Below are 17784 nucleotides of genomic sequence, written 5' to 3' on the forward strand. Positions count from 1 at the left end.
CGCATTTACTACACCTTGTCTATTACCCTAATCTCCGAACATCAAACTCCTTCTGTGTACTTCTATTCTTTTCTCTCGCCTTGGTCTACGTGCTGTTTAAACCTATATTCAAAGTATAAAACAGACAAGAAAACTGGAAGGCGACGACGCTCACATTCGCCCTCAACTCTGACACCGACCCCGCAGTATTAAAATAAACATACCTAACTATGAGCGCTCATGTCGTAGTCCTCGACTCGACAGCTCGAAGGGCTACAATTAAGACAACGCCAGGAAAATATCTGACTGATGTTTTACAAGAGGCATGTGTAAAACTAGGCGTAGATGCTAGCCAATATGGACTGAAGTAAGCATTTGCTTCCATCACCCAATACCAAGCTTTCAGTCAAGGGACTAACTCCGCTCCAAGATACAAAGGTAAACAGGTCGACCTGTCGCTATCTTTCCGTCTCTCCGGGCTCATTTCTGGCGCAAAGCTGGAGCTGATCCAACTCTCACGGTCGCCATCCGTTGTCACTGTCGCACTTCAGCTACCGGAATCAGAAGCCCGTGGGGCGCCCAACGGCCGTCTCTTGGACAAATTCCCAAGCACAACGTCCTTATGGTTCATATTGCGTAAGTTTGAAGCTGGAGTTGCTGGGAATACATCGATTCGGAACCTCACAGCGCGAGGGGCTCCCGTTACTGGAAACGGAGATAATGGATCAGGGCGGTTGTTCTACGAGACGCCGGTGATCCAAATTTTGGAACGGGAGCTGTCCACATTCCCCGATTTACAGAAGTCGCTAGCTCAACTAGGGTTCAACAGCGGAAACGTGTTATTGAGGCTGAGCTTTCGTCGGACAGAGGACCCATTAGAAGTTGCTATGAGCAAGATCCAAGAATACTTCAAGTCATCTGACGACACGAACCCCCAGTCACAGGAGTCGTCTACTCCAGCAGAACAGAAGCAGACAGTAGATGGACAGAGCCAACAAGAACGTGAGCCGCCAAAATCTACATCAGATGCATCGTCCCCTGCACCTGTTTTGCCTGAACAACCCCAAAATCAAATCCCTCCACCTGCTTCTGCTGAACCTTCCGAACCTGCAACGACTCTTCCCTCTCGACAAGTAGCAGTTTTCGCCCCTCCGTCTAGCGATACGCCACAGTCCGCAAAGACCGCCTATAATGAAAGTGACTACGTACCCTCGGTAGATCATGCGCAGGCGCACCAACGTCGGCTCAACGCGGCATCCCAGAATAAACGCCTCCTATCTGATGCAGAGATTGCCGCTAAAGCCGCAGCAGAAGAGGAAAAGCTTGCAGCTGTCAAGGAGGTGGACGTCAAAGTCCGACTGCCGGACCAGAGTCAGATTGTGGCAAAATTTGGGCAGCAAGATACGGGCAAATCACTCTACAGTTTTGTAAGAAATTGCTTGGCGGGACCTTTCGCTGGAGAAAAATTTATCATCACAACTTTCCCCGGTGGTGGCCAGAGTGGAAAGAAACTACATAATGTGGTCCCGGACTCTGATCAGACTCTACTGATCAAGGACCTCGGTATGGTAGGCCGAACCCTTGTCAATTTCTCTTGGGACGCAACTGCTCCCCAAGCTGCTTGGCAAAGCCGAAGAGACCTCCTGAGACCAGAGCTACGGACACAAGCGAAAGAACTTAAGGTTGAACAACCAGCGGATGTCATGGATACCTCTGAGGATACGGTGCAGCCGAAGTCGGGATCTGATCGTCAAGGTGAGAAGTCAAGCGGGCGCAAACCAGGAAGCTTACCCAAGTGGTTGAAACTGCCCGGGAAGAAATAGATAAGAGATATGCTGGTACATACCTTAAGTGTTACCGTCATGTTACATCTTCTAACTTACAATCATGAGTAATGTGATAATGGTCCTGATGTCCTGTAGTCAAACGTAAATTAGGACGCATAGACAGCGTCACCATCGAGTTCTGGAAAGAAGTATACATCATGTTCGGCTACATCCTTGAACAGCAATCTACAGGATAATCCAGCCAGATTCTACCAACGGCATCACACACAGTGACCGATCGGCGGTCGTTAGGCCAGAGAGAGACCTACACAAGCCGGTCTGAATAATATTCTGAAGAAGATTGAAGGTGAAAGAAACCAAGTCCCAGTGGTATTGCATTAGAATCAGAGATCCATTTATGTTTTTTGTCCAATTGTCCACGCCTATGGAATCATATCCCTTGCCCCCATTCCTATATCCCAGGAGAGATAGAAGCAAAGAAGGTAGGTCGGGTTGTCATTTTTCCCCTCCCAGTATGGACAGAACCTCCCCCACACTCCATGTGATCGGCCACCAAGACTCACTTCATCGTTTCGTTATCTCATTCTTTTCTTTGGCTAATAGGAGAAAGCTTTATTGGATTGAATGGGAACGAATCTAGTGACCAGTAACACGACGGGACTCGGCGATGACGCGCTGCATGTCCTCAACCTTTCTCTTGCCACGGCCGAAGGTACCGAGCTGTAATTGAACGTTAGCCTTTCTGCTCTGGAAGATAAATTGAAGATTGCGCCGGTTTCCATCCGCTCTGGCCCCAGTATAATTTCGATAGTAAACCATAATCGACACCAGGATCAACCGATGATAACTTCCGAGACTATCCGACCAAAACCAGGGCGGCCCCAGCGATATCTGCCGAATTGAAAGTATGATAACAGAATCGAACGTACCCTCTTCTTGGCGAGCTTACGAGCACGCTTGTCCTGAGTGTTTCTCAGGAGTTCGATGATACGACGCTCATAGGGGGCAAGACCGACAACCTCACGAGCGATGTCACGAACGAAGGCAGTGCGGCGGGAGGACTGGCCCTTGGTGCGGCTGACACGGGTCTTGGGGGTGTTGAGGGGGGTGGTTTTCTATAACGAAGGATATCCGTTAGTCTTGTTTTCTTGTCTTCCTCCGCATGTTGTCGGTCTTTCTCAGATGTCGAGTGGTTGCTGGATGCTGTATTCTCCCGAATCACGCAAAAATTTGCCATGTCGCTTGATCTTCTCGATTTTCCTCTCTTTTCCTGTCTCGCACTTCGGACTTGTAATATCGAACTTTCCCCCGTTTCCCAGCAATATCCAGCCATTCAACATCCACTCGACAACTGAGACCCGTTCAAAATCAAATATAGCACGGATAGGGAAACCCACATGGCCCTTGTTCAGACCGACCACAATTCCGGAGCGTTCCTGGGCCATCTCGACGGTTGGACTGGTTTGGCGACGTGGTTGGTGAGGGAGTGTCGAAGTCGATGGGCGTCTCGGTGCGGATAGAATCGCGATGGACTTTGCACGGTTTTGGTTGGCTCAAACGGCAGTGCGTAGCGAGTGTTAGGGCTTTGCTTAGGGTTTTTTGCTGGTCTGGGTTAGCGTCCTCTTTTGCCTGGCTCTATGAACGGGTGTCGGTGCCTGAGGTGTTATCCACCATCCTTATCAGGCCTCGATAAGGGTTACATCCTCTTAATTCTTTTAAAGTATAGGTACTTGATGGTCATGATTAAATCCATGGTCCATTTCGCTATTTTCCACATTAATTCTCTACATAGCTATTGTCTCTGATCAGTTTGCTCTGGCCCTGATTCCACATCCACCTCGATGGTCTTCAATATCCCTCGATTTGAGCTGTCTCCCTCCTTGGAATGGTCCTCTCGGCCCTTTTCTACCGGGCTGGCTTCGACTGTAGTATAGCAAGTTGTTTCATATGTCTTCCCGCTGCGATTGCCACGGCTTAGCATCTCCAAGTTATTCCCCGGAAGTAAATCTGTAAGGCTAATATTCTGTCGGTGTTGAACTGGAAAAGGCTTTGCATCTACCGTTTTCTTTGAAGTAATAGTACTAGAGCCGGTACCAGTCATGACTGGCTCCGAGGAGAAGCATCTTGTTTTCCGGAGGAAATGTCGCAGGAAAGTAGGTAATGCCGGCAAACAACTTGCTATGATTCCTGAAGTGATTTCGGCGGCACTATTATCGGTATTAGTGATGAGTAGGGGATGTAGCTCTAACTTACACTTACGTCCATAAGAATTCTGGAAACCAGACAAATGTGTTGTCGGTAGCGGTGCTATTTGGGATACTGACTACAAGGCGCATAACGCTCGATATGCAGCCGCTGTTTGCTCAGAAGTACTCTTCCTGTCAGTCATTTGAGGTGGGTTCAATGATGGGAAGAGGGTCTTACAAAATACCCGCAACGAAGACGGCAGAAGTACATATCTTCTTCTTGAAGGTCATTTGCAGGCGCCATACACAGACAATTGGTAGTAAGAGAATCAGAAAATCGGACACTACGTTGAAGATCGAAGCAGCTAGGATGGGACCGTTGATATTGATGCAGTGCCCTGGCACATGCTCATCCCAGATCTTGGATCGCGGTGTGCATTCGAAGATCTTGAGGATTGTGTCGGCAAAGTAGAACAAGAAGTTGAGCCAAATGAGAAGCTGAATCAATAAGTAGGTGATGCCGTTGAAAGACGGTGCGAATACCCGGAGGAATAGTAGGAGTATGGATAATTTGGTGATGAATATGATCGGCCCATATATGATTTGGCATGTATTTGCTAGCTAATGGTTATCAATACGCTGGTTCCTTATTGTTGTAAGATGACTTCTTACCTTCAAGAATTCACGGAGATCTGATGGAGATACTTCCCACTGGTGGAGGCCACTGCCATGCTTGCCTGTCTCAAAAGTCATCACAGCATAGACTATTAATCCTAACTACGTCGCCTATAAGTAGGTGATTCTCCGAGAGCAAGAGTTCGTAGATATCGTATTGAGACGCATACCCAGGCAAAGAAACAAGTAACTACAGGTGACAGTTAGTGAATACCAATTTAACTGAAACCTTGCCTTGGTATACATACAATCTTCCCACCCTGGAGCTCTGGTGATTAATAGCTTTGTGTACATGCGCATACCGACACAAAAGGTACTGATTGAGAGGCATAATACCTCTGTAATGACATCCCACCGTTGCGGCGAATGTTTATGATCATATGTAGGGTTCATGCCTGAGTTTGGATTTTCATGAATAATCAACCGAGTTAATTATGACAGCAAGTTACGGGCCTAAACTAGACATTTAGACCTGTCGCCTGCGCCCCAAGGACGAAAGAAAGAAAAGGAAAGGAAAGGGAAAAGAAGAGAACCCGGACATGGATATGAAGTCAGTCACACATGTTGATCAAATACTTGCGCCGAGTTGTAGCAGTGTAGATAGTTGGACGTCAGCACAGTAAGAATAGAAGCAGCCGTGATAGCGTGGGGGACATTATCTGCCCTGGAAGCAAGGAGACTACCGCCGCTTACTTGCAGCAACCCTGACTCAATGAAACGTCTTCAATGGAGTAATGCAGTAAGACTTCACCGTTGGCAAGGGGGCTTTGCTTATGCCTCTTGGAAATCGACAAACCGCAGGAGAGGAATGCTCCTATTGGTAGCAGTGGTGCAACCTAGTAAGAAACCCGTGCCATCGAACAGCTGGAGAGTATGTGTGAATGCCATGGTAGTAGTGGACAAGCACCAGGCTGACTGGGGGAAGGCGTGGCGAGGAACCAAGGGATAGAGAACGTAGTACTTGTCGGTACCCTTGCAGAAGGGGATCAACATTCCACACCTCAGCCTCGTGCCAGGAAAAGGATCCCCTCGTATTCATTCCATTCTACAAGCTATGTGCCCTACCTTGTAGCGGTAGTAATTGCATCTTTTTGGATGTATCAAGACTTCTCGTCCCGTAAAGACGGTGTGAATAGATATACCACCCATCTATGTAGGGGTTTCTATAATATGTAGGTATAATATAGTTGATATTGCAGTGTACACCGTCATTCGGTAACGCAGACATCGTACACAGTCAATGACCCAACACAATCATATCATGGCCTACTGTCACAGCGACACGCGCAGCAGCCCATCGAGCCCTTCTTCCCAGCTTTCCATTAACTCGCCGCAGAACATCTCCAGCGCAGCCGTATCGAATGTTCTATCCAATTCTGCCCGAAGTTGCGTACCATCCTCGCCGGAGCCGGAGCCGCCCACCACTAGGTCAATCAAAGATCCGAGAACTCCCGGCTCAGAGATAGCTGATTTTAGCGCACGAGCATTTGCCCGAATGCTTTCGTAGACGTGACGTGTGGATTCGGCTAATCTTTGTATACGATCCTTGGGGAGTTTCGCAGCCTTGGAGGCTTTCTTCGATGCAATGGATGTTATAAGCGAGAGCGCCTTGAGCGACTCAACGATCAGGTACAAGTCGTGGAAGGACCTCCAGGTTGGGGCAGATGATTCATGCCGCTGCAAGGAAACTGCCGTTTTGGATACAAGCAGGGAGATCTTTTGACCGTTCAAGTCAAGATCCTTTGTCTTGGAACTCAACCATTCTTCCACCTGGGTTAAGCAGCTGTCGACCTCTTCAGAGGCGACGGACTTCGAACCATTCAAGAATGAGACCACCTTGAGAAGGCTCAGATTGATCTTGACGCTCTCAATCTCTGATGAGGTCATCTCAGTAGATGCTTCCGACCCTACGATATCTTCGAAACTGGGCGGATTGGGTTCAACAGACACTGGCTTCTGAAGAGCCATGCCTTTGAGGGTGCTAAATAACTGATCTGTTACCCTCGTAGAAGTCACCCATTGTTCCTGTTCATCATTAGCCTTGCCCTGCGGCCTCAACACTGGTTAGGGACAAACGTACCCGAGGAAGTGGTCCCAGGCGCATCCGTTCTTCGAAAGTTGGCTGGTTGGTGGGTTCACAGTTCATGAATGCATCGAATACACGCTGGTCTGTCAAAGGAGATGAATCCCTTGCTGCAGAGTAATTGTGAGCGGATAGTTCATTTTATGAAGTTTTCTTGCACCTACCGACTTCGTCATATCGACCCATCGGATCTCCTCCAGCCAGTCTTTGCATCCGCCTGACGTCCAATGCCCACATCCTGCGACAGACACTATACTTTAAGCGCCTCTGAAGCTCTATAGTGCCTTCTATGTTTACGTAACTACCCAAATCCAATCCATTCGATCGGTGCCTGACTGTCGTGACCTCGGCCGTTCGATAAAAATTCAGGGCCTGAACAAAAGCAGACTGTGGGTCGAAGTCTTTGTATTCGGCACCCTCAATTGGAGGCGCCGAGTGTGGATGGATCGTTGCTAGGCGGGTGAAGAGGTTGTGAGCAACCGTTTCGAACTGCATTTGCTTGACAGAGAGCTTGCTGAAGGCCTTGAGAGCGAGTGATCCAGCCCCGAGGCGCAAGTAGATACGCACAAGGAGTAACAACGCTTGATAATTATGAGGAGAATCAAACACAAGACGCTCCAGAATAGCAGCGGCGCGGATGAGGATGGTGTCTGGGATTTGATCCTGGTTACCAGAAATCCATGTTCCGCTGAAGCGTATCAAGCTCATTGCAGCTAGCAAACACAAATCATCACTAGGCTGACTTTCAATCGTGGATGGGGCTGAGCTCCGTTCTGGACGATCTGCTTCACGATAGACTTGGAGACAGCGCGAGATGAAGTCCTCGACTTGTGATTTAGAGACGTTAGTCTCGTCACTTGACAATATGAAGCAGTATTCAAGTTTAAGGGCATTGATAGTCGTCACACCCTTGAAAGGGTCGTTCTTCACCTTCATGAGTGTGTCAGCCTGGAAACGAAAAGCACGAACATTGTCTGGAACGTACATTTTCCTCTTGACATTTGGAGGCATACTCCACGAATTTGGACACAGCTTCCTTGTCTAGTGCTGCCAAGTAAAGCTGCAGGTCGCTAAAGCAGTAAAGCTTGTTCTTGTTACTGTCAAAATATTCTTGGCAAGTAGAGACTAGATCCTCCGTCTTCAAAGTGCCGGCGACAACACCCGAATGAATCAAGTCTAGGCGAGCTAGTTGTGCATTGCGAGATTTGGGCACGACATCAAGGAAATTGTCAATGAACTTTAGGGTTTCGGTAGTGGCTCTTCGAAGATGGTTAGCATGCACATTTCAAGTGCTGCCTCTTCCTCATTCTTCTTCTAATGATGGAGTAACTTACTCTTGGGTATTGATGTTCCGGGTTGAAATAACAAGTAGTTTCCAAACTGCCCAGTCATCACGCTCTTGGAGAGCCTTCTTCTCAGCTTCGTTACTAGGGATTGCAAGTAACTCTTTCGCGTAAGATAAGCCTTGTGTCCACATCTCCGCCTTTTCCAAGCTGGAGAGCTTCACCCCAATGAAGGACCAGTCATTCTGAATGACTCGCGAGCTTAGTCCAAGATTCTCACTGTCAAGGATTTTTACAATCTCATCATGACGTCCTTGAGACTCGAAGATTTTAACAAGTAACAATAGCTCCTCTGGGCCTTGTATGGCTCTAGGAGGGCTCAGCAACTCTTTCTATCGTAGATATAAGCATCACAACAACCAGCTGCAAAATAGGATCAACATCACATAGGACATACTGGATCAGAAGGAACACTGTCAGCAGCTTTGGAAACCATGCGATAAGCTAGAGTCCCAAAAAGTTTACGGTCAGTTTCCGAACTGGCTTGATCGGTAGCGACGAGATGACTGAGGAAAATAGCCCAAAGATAGTATTTCCGTGTCTTGGGGAAATTATTTTGGAGAGTCATAGCGGCCTGCCACCCATTCTCAAAGAATTAGATTCGATTTAGTGCGACACCCGGGACTCAATAGGTTACCGACCTTTTGTGCTGACTTCCAGTCGTCACCTTCAAACGCATACGTAAACCATCTCATCTGTAGATCCAGATCTTGTGGTTTCGCCTTCGAAGCTCTTTCCCACAGAGTCCTCATAGTCTCCGCCTGGTCGCCCATTCGTTTCAGGGTCTGATAAAGAATGTCGAGAGTATCGAGATCGGTAGCTGGTGGCTCGGCTTTGCACAGATCGAGGGTCTCCGCTATACCACGTTGGCGGTGGGTTTCGTCCACATGACGATATAGTATATGAGCTTTCCATGCCTACGCGGGGCGTTTGCAATTAAATTAGCAACATGTACTGACGTGGTCGCTCTGGGTGATTGCAACCTCAAGGGCATACGCAGCACCAGGGATATTTAGACGATAAGGTCCAGAATGTATTATTATAAATGGTCTCACAGGGGACTAACCTTCAAAAATTTTGTATCTTCTCCCTTCTTCATGCGCTTGTCAATCAGCTGCAGGGCCTGCTTCAGATTCTGCCCGTCAATGGCATCTTGAATCTGTTTGTTTCGCCGGTAGAAAACGGCGTCATTGGTGGACATGGCGAGCGAGAGAAGATCAGATCTAACTCTAGATTAATCCTGATAGCGGGGGGACGTGGATTCCTATTTTGCAACAAGGGATCGGCGTTCGTATGCTGCGCAACCAAGCACAGCACACGATGTGCGGGGAAGATAGGACGGCGGGATAATGAGGGGAAGAAATTCTTAGGAACAAACAGTTGAAAATAGTTTGGCCCCGGCAGGCATGAACTGGAAGGCGGTGATCGATAATATAGTGGGTGCCAATGCTGAGTGTATAAATCGCTTATTATCTACCACCTTAAGCGCTGCGTTTATCCAAAGGAAGAAAGAAAGAGAAAAAATAAATTAGAATAAATTAAATTGAATGAAAAATGAAAGACAAAATAATATGCAAATAAAGTTAGTGCTGTGGACAGCAACCTGAGTTTGCCCTCAACATGCTTCAAGGATTTAGAAGGCTATATACACCAACCTTAACGTTAATAACATAAGGTCCTAACATGTGTTGTTAAAGTCTTGCAAGAAGTGATCGCTGAAACATTTCTATGATACAAATATAGAGCGGGATGACCCTTCTTTCTAGAATCGGTAACATACAACATAGTAAATAGGATACAGACTTGAGGATGTGCGCCAAAAAGCCCTTGTTGCGACAATCGGAACTTTCATGCCCCCCTTCTGCCGAGCAGAAGTAAGTGGGAAAAAAGAAGAGATAGACATCCATGTTAAGGAGGTAAGCTGCGTCAATAGGAGGAGAAGCTTATGTGCCAACGAATAGTATGTTTTTGCTCGAAACATGTAATTGCCCGGTCTCTTACCAGTATCTTTTATCAGGACAGCCTGGCTCTGAGATGTGCAGTGAGATGCTGATGTAGACCGAAAGGAGACCCTATTAGTTACCGGGAATATTGATCGTCTGGCATCCCGGTGATTCTATGATACAGATATTGTGAAGATTAACTTCAAGGAAACATGCACCATTTGCTAACATAGCTCTGGTAGAACTAGCCAGAAAGCTTTTTCTGTGTCAACTGCAATATCGTCAGCTAAGTAGGACTAAATCAGAGTTCTACTGAGATGGCAGGACTAGGTTATTGAGCCATCGAGGGTTGGACGTAGATAGGAAATATCAACGCAAATTAGTTTGAGATATACATAGATACGTACCCATTGTTTTTTGCAGTCACGGTAGGCCCTGCCACATATTCGAGTCAGCTATAGGCTAAAGTAAAAATGTGCAGGTAAACATGTGAATGATTCAGGCTACTAGCTCGCCGATAGGAGGTCAAGAGTCCCTCCTCTAGATCCATATCACTGGACTCTACCGGCATAGAAGGGTTAAATACTCACTGAAAGTAATCGTGGCACATTTCTCTGTCGAAATTATTCCGCTTCATACATTTCAAACTCCGATCAGCGAAATCTTGGCATGGATCATAGTACTCGCTTGCACTCTTGCTGGAATATGGAGCATGCCGTTAGTAAGTTTGTGGAAAATAGATAAAAAAAAGTAGCTGAAAAATTTTTTTTTAAAATAGATCAAAAAGAAAAGTCTAAGCACCAAAAATCAAGCATCAGGATTTATGACACGTGCACCCTGATTCAAGAGAATATGAGCGGGTGACTTCAAAAGCTCTTGAAACAAGACCACCATTGAAAGCCATAATTATGACGATAATAATAATGATGCAAAGATTTTGACATAAGATACATCGGTAGGATGTACTTCGGGCGTTGATGTGATGATGTAGGAGACAGCTGGGCAACCTACTTAGTGAATCTCCGCTCCGTGTTTGACCAGGAGTTAGGATGGCCTTGTCCGGACGACTCTGGTTGTTGGTCTGATGTGGAAGACATGATTGTGAGACCAAAAGTAGTCAAATGTATGTGATTGATACAGGCGACAGCGTTGGACAGTATGGGTGATAACGTCGTGAGGTTCTTACTGGGAGTATGTAGGTTTGTTCCTGGAGAAGTTTGGCTCCACAATTGAAGGTCTTGGCACAGTGACCTTTTAGTCATGCTGTCCATTTCAGTAATTCCAAAATACGTACGGAGTATACTTCTTTTACTTGCAAAAAGACAACTGATCATATTGAAAACCCTGGTACTGCAATATACTGGAATAACTATACTGACTGTAATTGATTTGTGGTATGATACTTACTCTGGACGATATTGAGCGACTGTTGTACTCTAGAAGTTTCAATCCCTGATTCGTTCGCCATCGGATGATATGTCCATCAACTGAGAACTTTCTAATCAAGACATAGCTAGCTAACCTAGCGGAGCAGGCTACAGAGACAAGACCAAGAGGCGGGCAAAATGAAAGACATGATGACGGCTGAAGCGCCGGTCTTGCATGATATGACACCATTACACGCATCTAATATTCTTAGCGCTAACACTGAGTATGATCTCACGTTGTCGGTGACAAGAAATCCCCCGAAAAGCCTGGAAAGTGGAGGAAGTGCAGTAGCTTGGAAGACAAGGTGATATTGAATTGGTAATCAACGTTGATGTTGTCGCGGTGGGTTTGTGCCAGCGGTTATTGTGGAGGATGAGGAGGACCCATCATGTTCCCATGGACAACGGCGTACTTACAAGGGCTCTGGATGGTTTATTTGATTCCTTTTTTGATTATTTAATTATTGTTTATTCTTCTTCCCCCATCTTCTATTTCATTCAAGGTGCCGTGAGTATACTAGTATTTGGTACGTTCGAACTATAGTTTACGGAGTTTCACCCTCGGAGTAGAGCCTGAGAGGAGTTTGCCGGAAAAAAAAAGAAAACGATTTAATTACTCGACTGTCCCCTTGGCACTCCGTTGCGCTCTACCGATAGTATGAGGGGAACAGCAGTCTTATGCTGCAATCTTCTGGTGACTGTATAAGTGCGTACCACGTAGCTATAGATAACGGGATGGACGATGTTGGAAGGTTTGTTGGCTGTGAGGAGGAAAGTGAAGAATGATATGATTGATCGGCTTCTATTTACTAGTGAGGGACTAGAGTAAACTTTAGTTCCATTCCGGTGGGGAATTCGATCGGACTTTAGACCCAGCGTCTCGAGTGTTTGTTCGGTTTGCGCAAAAGCTTCCGAAAAGAAAAGAAAAAAAGGTAAGGCATGCACTCCTGCAGACCAATCGTGATGGCTTCTTGTTTTCCTTCTTCGTTTTGCTTTACTTTGATTTTCAGTTTACTGTGAATAAACACTCAAAACGACTTCAGAGGCGCCGTTCTTACACCCGTCTCTTATCGCCCACCTCATCTTATCATTCACAGTTCAGAAGTAAACTCGAAGTTCCCCCCATCATGCCAGCTACGCCCTCCCTCATTTAAAGAACGAGTCCATATATCTCGCCACTACTTGTCGTGACACGTCTCTCTCTTCCAATACACTAGCAAGTTCTTCTCCACGAGAAACCTGCGGATCGATTCCATAAAAAAAAAAAAAAAAAAAAACAGAAAAAAGAGGCTTTTTGGCTGCCCCTCCTGATCGTTCCGACAATTTTGCGCAAAATGTCCAAGTCAACTCTCGCCGGGGCCGCGTCCGAAAAGGGTTCCAACAACACAAACGCGGCTCTTGGAGATGATGTCCCCGGGGTGAGCCATAATAGTAAATTTTCTGAAAGAAGTGGCACTAAATTGCTTCTTATCCAGCTTTCCGAAACATTACAGGGACATGTCGATGATATCCGCTCACTCTTACAATGTGGTATTTGCATAAGGCCACTGTACGAACCCTTCACCCTCGCCTGTGGACACACGTTCTGCTATAGTGTTTGTGGCCCTTGTGTGTATGACCCTCTTGGTAGAGTGCTAACTCTTTGAACTTTAGTGTTTAACGTCATGGTTTGCTGGCGGGAGGAAGAATAAAACATGCCCCGATTGCCGAGCTCCGGTCAAAACACCACCTGCCCCTGCATACCTGGTAAATAATCTGAAGGCCCGTATAACCCTTATTGAATGCCCCTTGTGTCTAATGCGCTACAGGTCCGTGCGGTCGTCCAACTATTTACGAGTCGTGCAGAGCTCTTAGAAAAAGGGGAGACGACGGCCGAGCACACGCGCCATCAGCGCGAGGAAGCTGAAAAGTTAGAGCATGATAAGAAGAACCCCCATCCCAAAGAAGGCGGATTATTCCGGGGTACATTTAACAAAAAAACCCCAACTGCGCAGCCCATCGTTGACCTGGAGGACAATGTCGTTCGCTGCCCGCGGTGTTCATGGGAGCTGGAAGAAGACTCGAATTGCGCACAATGTGGATACCGACAAGATGAAGAGTCGGTGACAGATACATCGGATTTAACCGATTCAACCGGTTCAATCTCAACCGATTCGGAGGAGAATTCTGAGATGACAGATTACATGGATGACGAACTCGAAGATGGATTCGGCGAATTAGACGATGTCGATTGGAACGGTTTCTATGATGGGGTTCCTATTGAGGGGAGGGCTGAAGATCTTCCCCATCATCTATACAGCATCATTCGCCATTATCATCACCACTCTCCCCCGCCTCACTCACACCGCCCTGTCTTTGCGCGCAATAGCCACTACGATGAAGCGTCTTCAACTGCTCATCAAACCGAAGAATCGACTGACGACTACTCGGACGACACAGACATGGACTCGTTTATTGACGATGATGAACACAACGAGCAGGATCATGACTCAGACTCAGACAGATCTACGGTAGTCGGGGGTCCTGAAATCCGATACTCGCCTGATCGATATAATGTCCGGTTGGGCTCAGAGGTAACAATGTCTCAGGCCGACGACCGTACCGATGATTCTTTGAGTGGCTTCGAGATCCCAGATAGCGAAGAGGATGAAGATGAAGATGAAGAAGATGATGAAGATGATGAAGATGATGAGCCTATCCGGCCTCCTGTAACGGGGAATCGTCGCCGCCAGTTTCCAGCTCCTAGTGGGGCTTCAGGCTTCTCTGTTTTTGCGAGTCGAATTCGGCAAGCTCCGAACGTGAATCCCTACGCGATGCGCCGGCAGGCATCGCGTAGTCAAAGTACAAACACAGCAGGAACTTCCGCCTCGAATGCAATAACCCTGGACGATGATTCTGACGAGGGCCCAGTTCGACCATTCCGAAGGAATTGTCGACATGTCGCTCGTTGACAATTTTTTAACCTTATATCAGATACGATTTGACGATAATCCCGGATCATTTTAAGGCGAATCTTATAGGACTCGTTGCCTATAGCTTTTTCAAGGGATGATAGGAGTAGGGCAGAGAACGGAACAGGCTGCATTAATGCGGCCACATCAGGGCGTGCGTTGCAGAGTTCGACATCCGTGTACTGGACTTTACTGGCTTAAAGGATATCTCTGGTCAGGATTCTCGATCACGCCCGACTAAGCCTAGCTGTTATAATTACACTTGAAGGGTTTGAAATATTAGGTCCCCAAAGGTATATGAGACTGGTACTGGCAGGGAGAAGGCTTTTCGCTCCACCATCCACTATTTGGCTCCAAAAAAAGAGTTAAAAAAAAAAAAAGATAGAGAGAGACCACACACATTCTATACCCTAGCTACTTTCTGCGTGATTCCTTTCTGGCTACCTTGTGCATTGGTTAGTTAGTCTTTTTTCTTTCTTATCTTAGCGGGCTTCTTTTCCCACGCCAACTTTAGCATGTATGTATCAACACCACTACTAGTTTGCGCTTCAGGCATTGCTACTAGTACATCATGGGACCAAACATGATGAGATTTTCTATTAAGACAAATATGCCTCTCAGGGCCTACATTAGTAGCTTCACGCTAATTATAGCTGATATGCTTACTCAAAATATTATACTATGGATCTCCGAATACTAGTGTTCCGGAGTCTTATTGTTCGCTTTGCATCTCTTAGGGCACGATTTACGCAAGTAGCGTCGAGAATATTATTATTATTATTATTATCTTTTATTTTATTTTTATTTTATTTTTATTTCATTTTATTATGTGTGTATGTACTTATTTATTTTCATTTTTTTTCCTTTTAAAGATCGACCATCGGTGATATACTGATCCTTTAACGGTGGTTAATTTTCGAAGCATAACCTGTTCAAAATTATTGCAGTACGCCTATATACAATCATCCGCGCGTATCAGGCCCAACGCCCTTCAGCCAAAGGGACAGCTTCCAATGCAGAGAACTTTTTTCTTCTAAGAGATATGTAAAGACCACCGTCCCGGGAATAGAATACAATGTAGAGAAAAAAGTGGATACATACGCCATGTCACAATAACCTCGTCCCGTTCCATGAAAACGCCTCACTTCGATTGAGGGTTACCGTTTATGAAAGGGACTTCGAATACAACAGCGCCATTACGGCCATCGGGTGTAGATCCCTCGTGGTAATTGTTCGCGAAGCCTTTCCAGCGGCCAAAGCGATGTTCCTTGCCCACTGCTGCGACAATGCAGAGACCTCGGGGCTCTGGTTCGGTGGACTTTGATTTGGGCTTGGATTGACCGGGCTTGCTGGTCTCCGCACGGCGTTCGAAAACTGCGATACCGTTGATGACGCCCTTGACAAGTGGTTCGGCCTCTTCTTTAATCTCCTCCAATTTTTGCTCTCGAGACCCGTTGACGGCCATCTGGTCTGAGTCGACTGGGTTGTCGAAGGCTAAAGATTGTTTCAGTTGTTGAGATGGGGTATCCGGTTCCGATGAGGCTCCGCCAATGGGACCCAGTGGGATGATTGTCTTCTTGTCTTCCGAGATTTTCCATGCGCGAATCCAACCATCCCAGCTGCCGCTAAGCACGATGTCGGTGCCTGGGAGCGTTGCCAGCGCAGTGATCCAGCGAGGGTTGCGCCGCATGTGACGGGCATTTGAAGCGGCTATCTTGGGGTCGACTTCTGAAGATAGCTCATCGAGCGGAGGTAGAGGGTCTAGACCGTGGGCGAGGGTTACTGTGTGAAGGGGTTTCTTTTTATGGATGGACCAAAGGGAGATCGCGCCAGAGTCTGAGCCGGTAACAAAGTGATTTGGGGGCAAAGGTGCCACACAGTCAATGTTGTTTTCTTGGTAGGAATGCTTGGAAGATCCTCCACGGAAGATCAGTTGAGACTCGTCTACGACCTTCCACAATCTGGCGGTGCGATCGCGGGCTCCGACACTGACACATTGATCGATTGCCATTGCAGCGAGAGAAGAGATATGGTCTTGATGGCCGAACAATGTCTCGACATATGCATGACCTGCGGTGCTCAAGGACCATGTTTTGATGGTCCGATCGAACGAACCAGAGAATAGTTGTTCGCCGGAGCTCATGGTAGAGATATGACGAGCAAAGGCAAGCCCACTGACCGAATCGCGGTGCTGTGTAAACGTCTTCAAGGGAGCCAATGTCTCCGCATCCCAGATTATCAATTTCCGATCCTCTCCGCCAGTGGCAACAAACTTTCCAGATGGCGATACGGCCACAGACAAGATATTCTTGGTGTGGCCATGCTCCTCATCACTTTCCGCAATCTTTTGCAAGCCCCGCGTAAACCTCACCTGCTTAGGCTTCTTCCGTTGTGGTCTTGGAGGGCGTTTCGATGAGCTATTCTGTCCATTTGCTGAAGAATCTGTGGTTGCGTGACTGGGGGTAGCAAGCTCCCATTTGATTAACGTTTTATCTTTCGACACCGTATAAACATAGGGTGCATGAACGGCAATGGACGTCGTCGACTGGGTATCTGCCCGGAAGAATGAGTGCGAGGCTGCGGATAAAGACAGGTCTGAGGCTATCTGACGATAAGTGCGTCCTTTGAACTCGTCCTGCGCTAGAAATCAGCTGTTGGCTGATCTCACGGGTAGCGAAAACTGATGGCACATACCACATCCTCCTTTAATCTCTCAGCAATTAAATCTCGATCAATTTCTGCTGCGTCAAAACCATATTCATCTACTTCTTCCCGAACATTATCCAAATATCTCTCAGCAAGCTTTAACCTCCGGTCTGCGGCCGTCTCTCCTTCGTCGGATTCCGAATCACTGTCCTCTCCTGAAAGTCCAGATACAATGCTCTCGGCATCATCCTCATCCAGGTCACTACCCGAGATTGATTGCTCCCGTTCCTTAGTCCTTCTACTACCCTTGGCGCCTGAATCTCCATCTGCATCAACACCTCGTTTCTTCGACGCGGGGGCTCCGGCGCGGTCTTCCCTCTTGCGCTTCCGCTGGGAAGCAGGTAGTGTGAAAAAGGACGACATAGCCTGGTATAACTAGCTGGAGTTCCGCGCAACAAGACCTCTGGCGCTATGCACAATCGATTGGGGCGGGTGGAAGCGACAGGGCTGTTCGGAATTCTTTTTGATGCGCAACTTACTTTCACTTTTTTTCTGCCGGTGGCCCGTGCAGGTGGAAAGCGCAACAACGTAACGCCTAATTGCTGACTCAGCCGGGCAGCTCTCCGCCTCAGGCTCGCAAGCACAGCTCCAGGCAATCAAGCTCCGCGCGGCGTGTAATGCTTGATTGATTCATCATCTTGAATCTCTTACTTTCCCTCCATCTTCCTCCCTTCTTGTACTTTTCCTTACCTCTATATCTTCTC

At 47.1% G+C, this 17784-nt stretch overlaps 6 protein-coding genes across 6 annotated transcripts; 2 read left to right on the forward strand and 4 right to left on the reverse strand.

The window, feature by feature from the left end:
• The first annotated feature begins 25 nt into the window (after nucleotides 1–25).
• On the forward strand, nucleotides 26–1885 carry BDV27DRAFT_132132 (putative UBX domain protein). Its single transcript, XM_032067801.1, has 2 exons — nucleotides 26–346; nucleotides 410–1885. The coding sequence occupies exons 1-2, from the start codon at nucleotides 210–212 to the stop codon at nucleotides 1800–1802; spliced, it is 1530 nt and encodes a 509-aa protein (XP_031925119.1). The 5' UTR covers nucleotides 26–209; the 3' UTR covers nucleotides 1803–1885.
• Nucleotides 1886–2402: 517 nt separating this feature from the next.
• BDV27DRAFT_147325 (uncharacterized protein) lies at nucleotides 2403–5020 on the reverse strand (the record flags this gene model as incomplete). The annotated part of the gene is made up of 8 exons (XM_032070722.1): nucleotides 2403–2486; nucleotides 2696–2881; nucleotides 3164–3298; nucleotides 3604–3847; nucleotides 4026–4121; nucleotides 4191–4573; nucleotides 4625–4716; nucleotides 4876–5020. The coding sequence occupies 8 exons, from the start codon at nucleotides 5018–5020 to the stop codon at nucleotides 2403–2405; spliced, it is 1365 nt and encodes a 454-aa protein (XP_031925120.1).
• A 688-nt stretch (nucleotides 5021–5708) lies between these two features.
• Nucleotides 5709–9380, reverse strand: BDV27DRAFT_132137 (MDM20/NAA25 family protein). Its single transcript, XM_032067802.1, has 8 exons — nucleotides 9120–9380; nucleotides 8695–8970; nucleotides 8451–8627; nucleotides 8045–8385; nucleotides 7696–7969; nucleotides 6875–7640; nucleotides 6708–6820; nucleotides 5709–6652 (listed from the first exon to the last, which is right to left on the reverse strand). The coding sequence occupies exons 1-8, from the start codon at nucleotides 9252–9254 to the stop codon at nucleotides 5900–5902; spliced, it is 2835 nt and encodes a 944-aa protein (XP_031925121.1). The 5' UTR covers nucleotides 9255–9380; the 3' UTR covers nucleotides 5709–5899.
• Nucleotides 9381–9666: 286 nt separating this feature from the next.
• On the reverse strand, nucleotides 9667–11328 carry BDV27DRAFT_132139 (coiled-coil-helix-coiled-coil-helix domain-containing protein). The gene is made up of 4 exons (XM_032067803.1): nucleotides 11008–11328; nucleotides 10587–10694; nucleotides 10404–10431; nucleotides 9667–10267 (listed from the first exon to the last, which is right to left on the reverse strand). The coding sequence occupies exons 1-4, from the start codon at nucleotides 11265–11267 to the stop codon at nucleotides 10241–10243; spliced, it is 423 nt and encodes a 140-aa protein (XP_031925122.1). The 5' UTR covers nucleotides 11268–11328; the 3' UTR covers nucleotides 9667–10240.
• A 1351-nt stretch (nucleotides 11329–12679) lies between these two features.
• Nucleotides 12680–15039, forward strand: BDV27DRAFT_132141 (uncharacterized protein). The gene is made up of 4 exons (XM_032067804.1): nucleotides 12680–12841; nucleotides 12899–12972; nucleotides 13077–13169; nucleotides 13232–15039. The coding sequence occupies exons 2-4, from the start codon at nucleotides 12949–12951 to the stop codon at nucleotides 14372–14374; spliced, it is 1260 nt and encodes a 419-aa protein (XP_031925123.1). The 5' UTR covers nucleotides 12680–12841; nucleotides 12899–12948; the 3' UTR covers nucleotides 14375–15039.
• A 199-nt stretch (nucleotides 15040–15238) lies between these two features.
• Nucleotides 15239–17523, reverse strand: BDV27DRAFT_132143 (ribosomal RNA-processing protein RRP9). Its single transcript, XM_032067805.1, has 2 exons — nucleotides 17069–17523; nucleotides 15239–17009 (listed from the first exon to the last, which is right to left on the reverse strand). Exons 1-2 carry the CDS (start codon nucleotides 17441–17443, stop codon nucleotides 15516–15518), a joined length of 1869 nt encoding a protein of 622 aa, XP_031925124.1. The 5' UTR covers nucleotides 17444–17523; the 3' UTR covers nucleotides 15239–15515.
• Between the last annotated feature and the right edge of the window lie 261 nt (nucleotides 17524–17784).

This window comes from Aspergillus caelatus (assembly GCF_009193585.1).
Source record: "Aspergillus caelatus strain CBS 763.97 unplaced genomic scaffold BDV27scaffold_154, whole genome shotgun sequence".
Classification (NCBI taxonomy): domain Eukaryota; kingdom Fungi; phylum Ascomycota; class Eurotiomycetes; order Eurotiales; family Aspergillaceae; genus Aspergillus; species Aspergillus caelatus.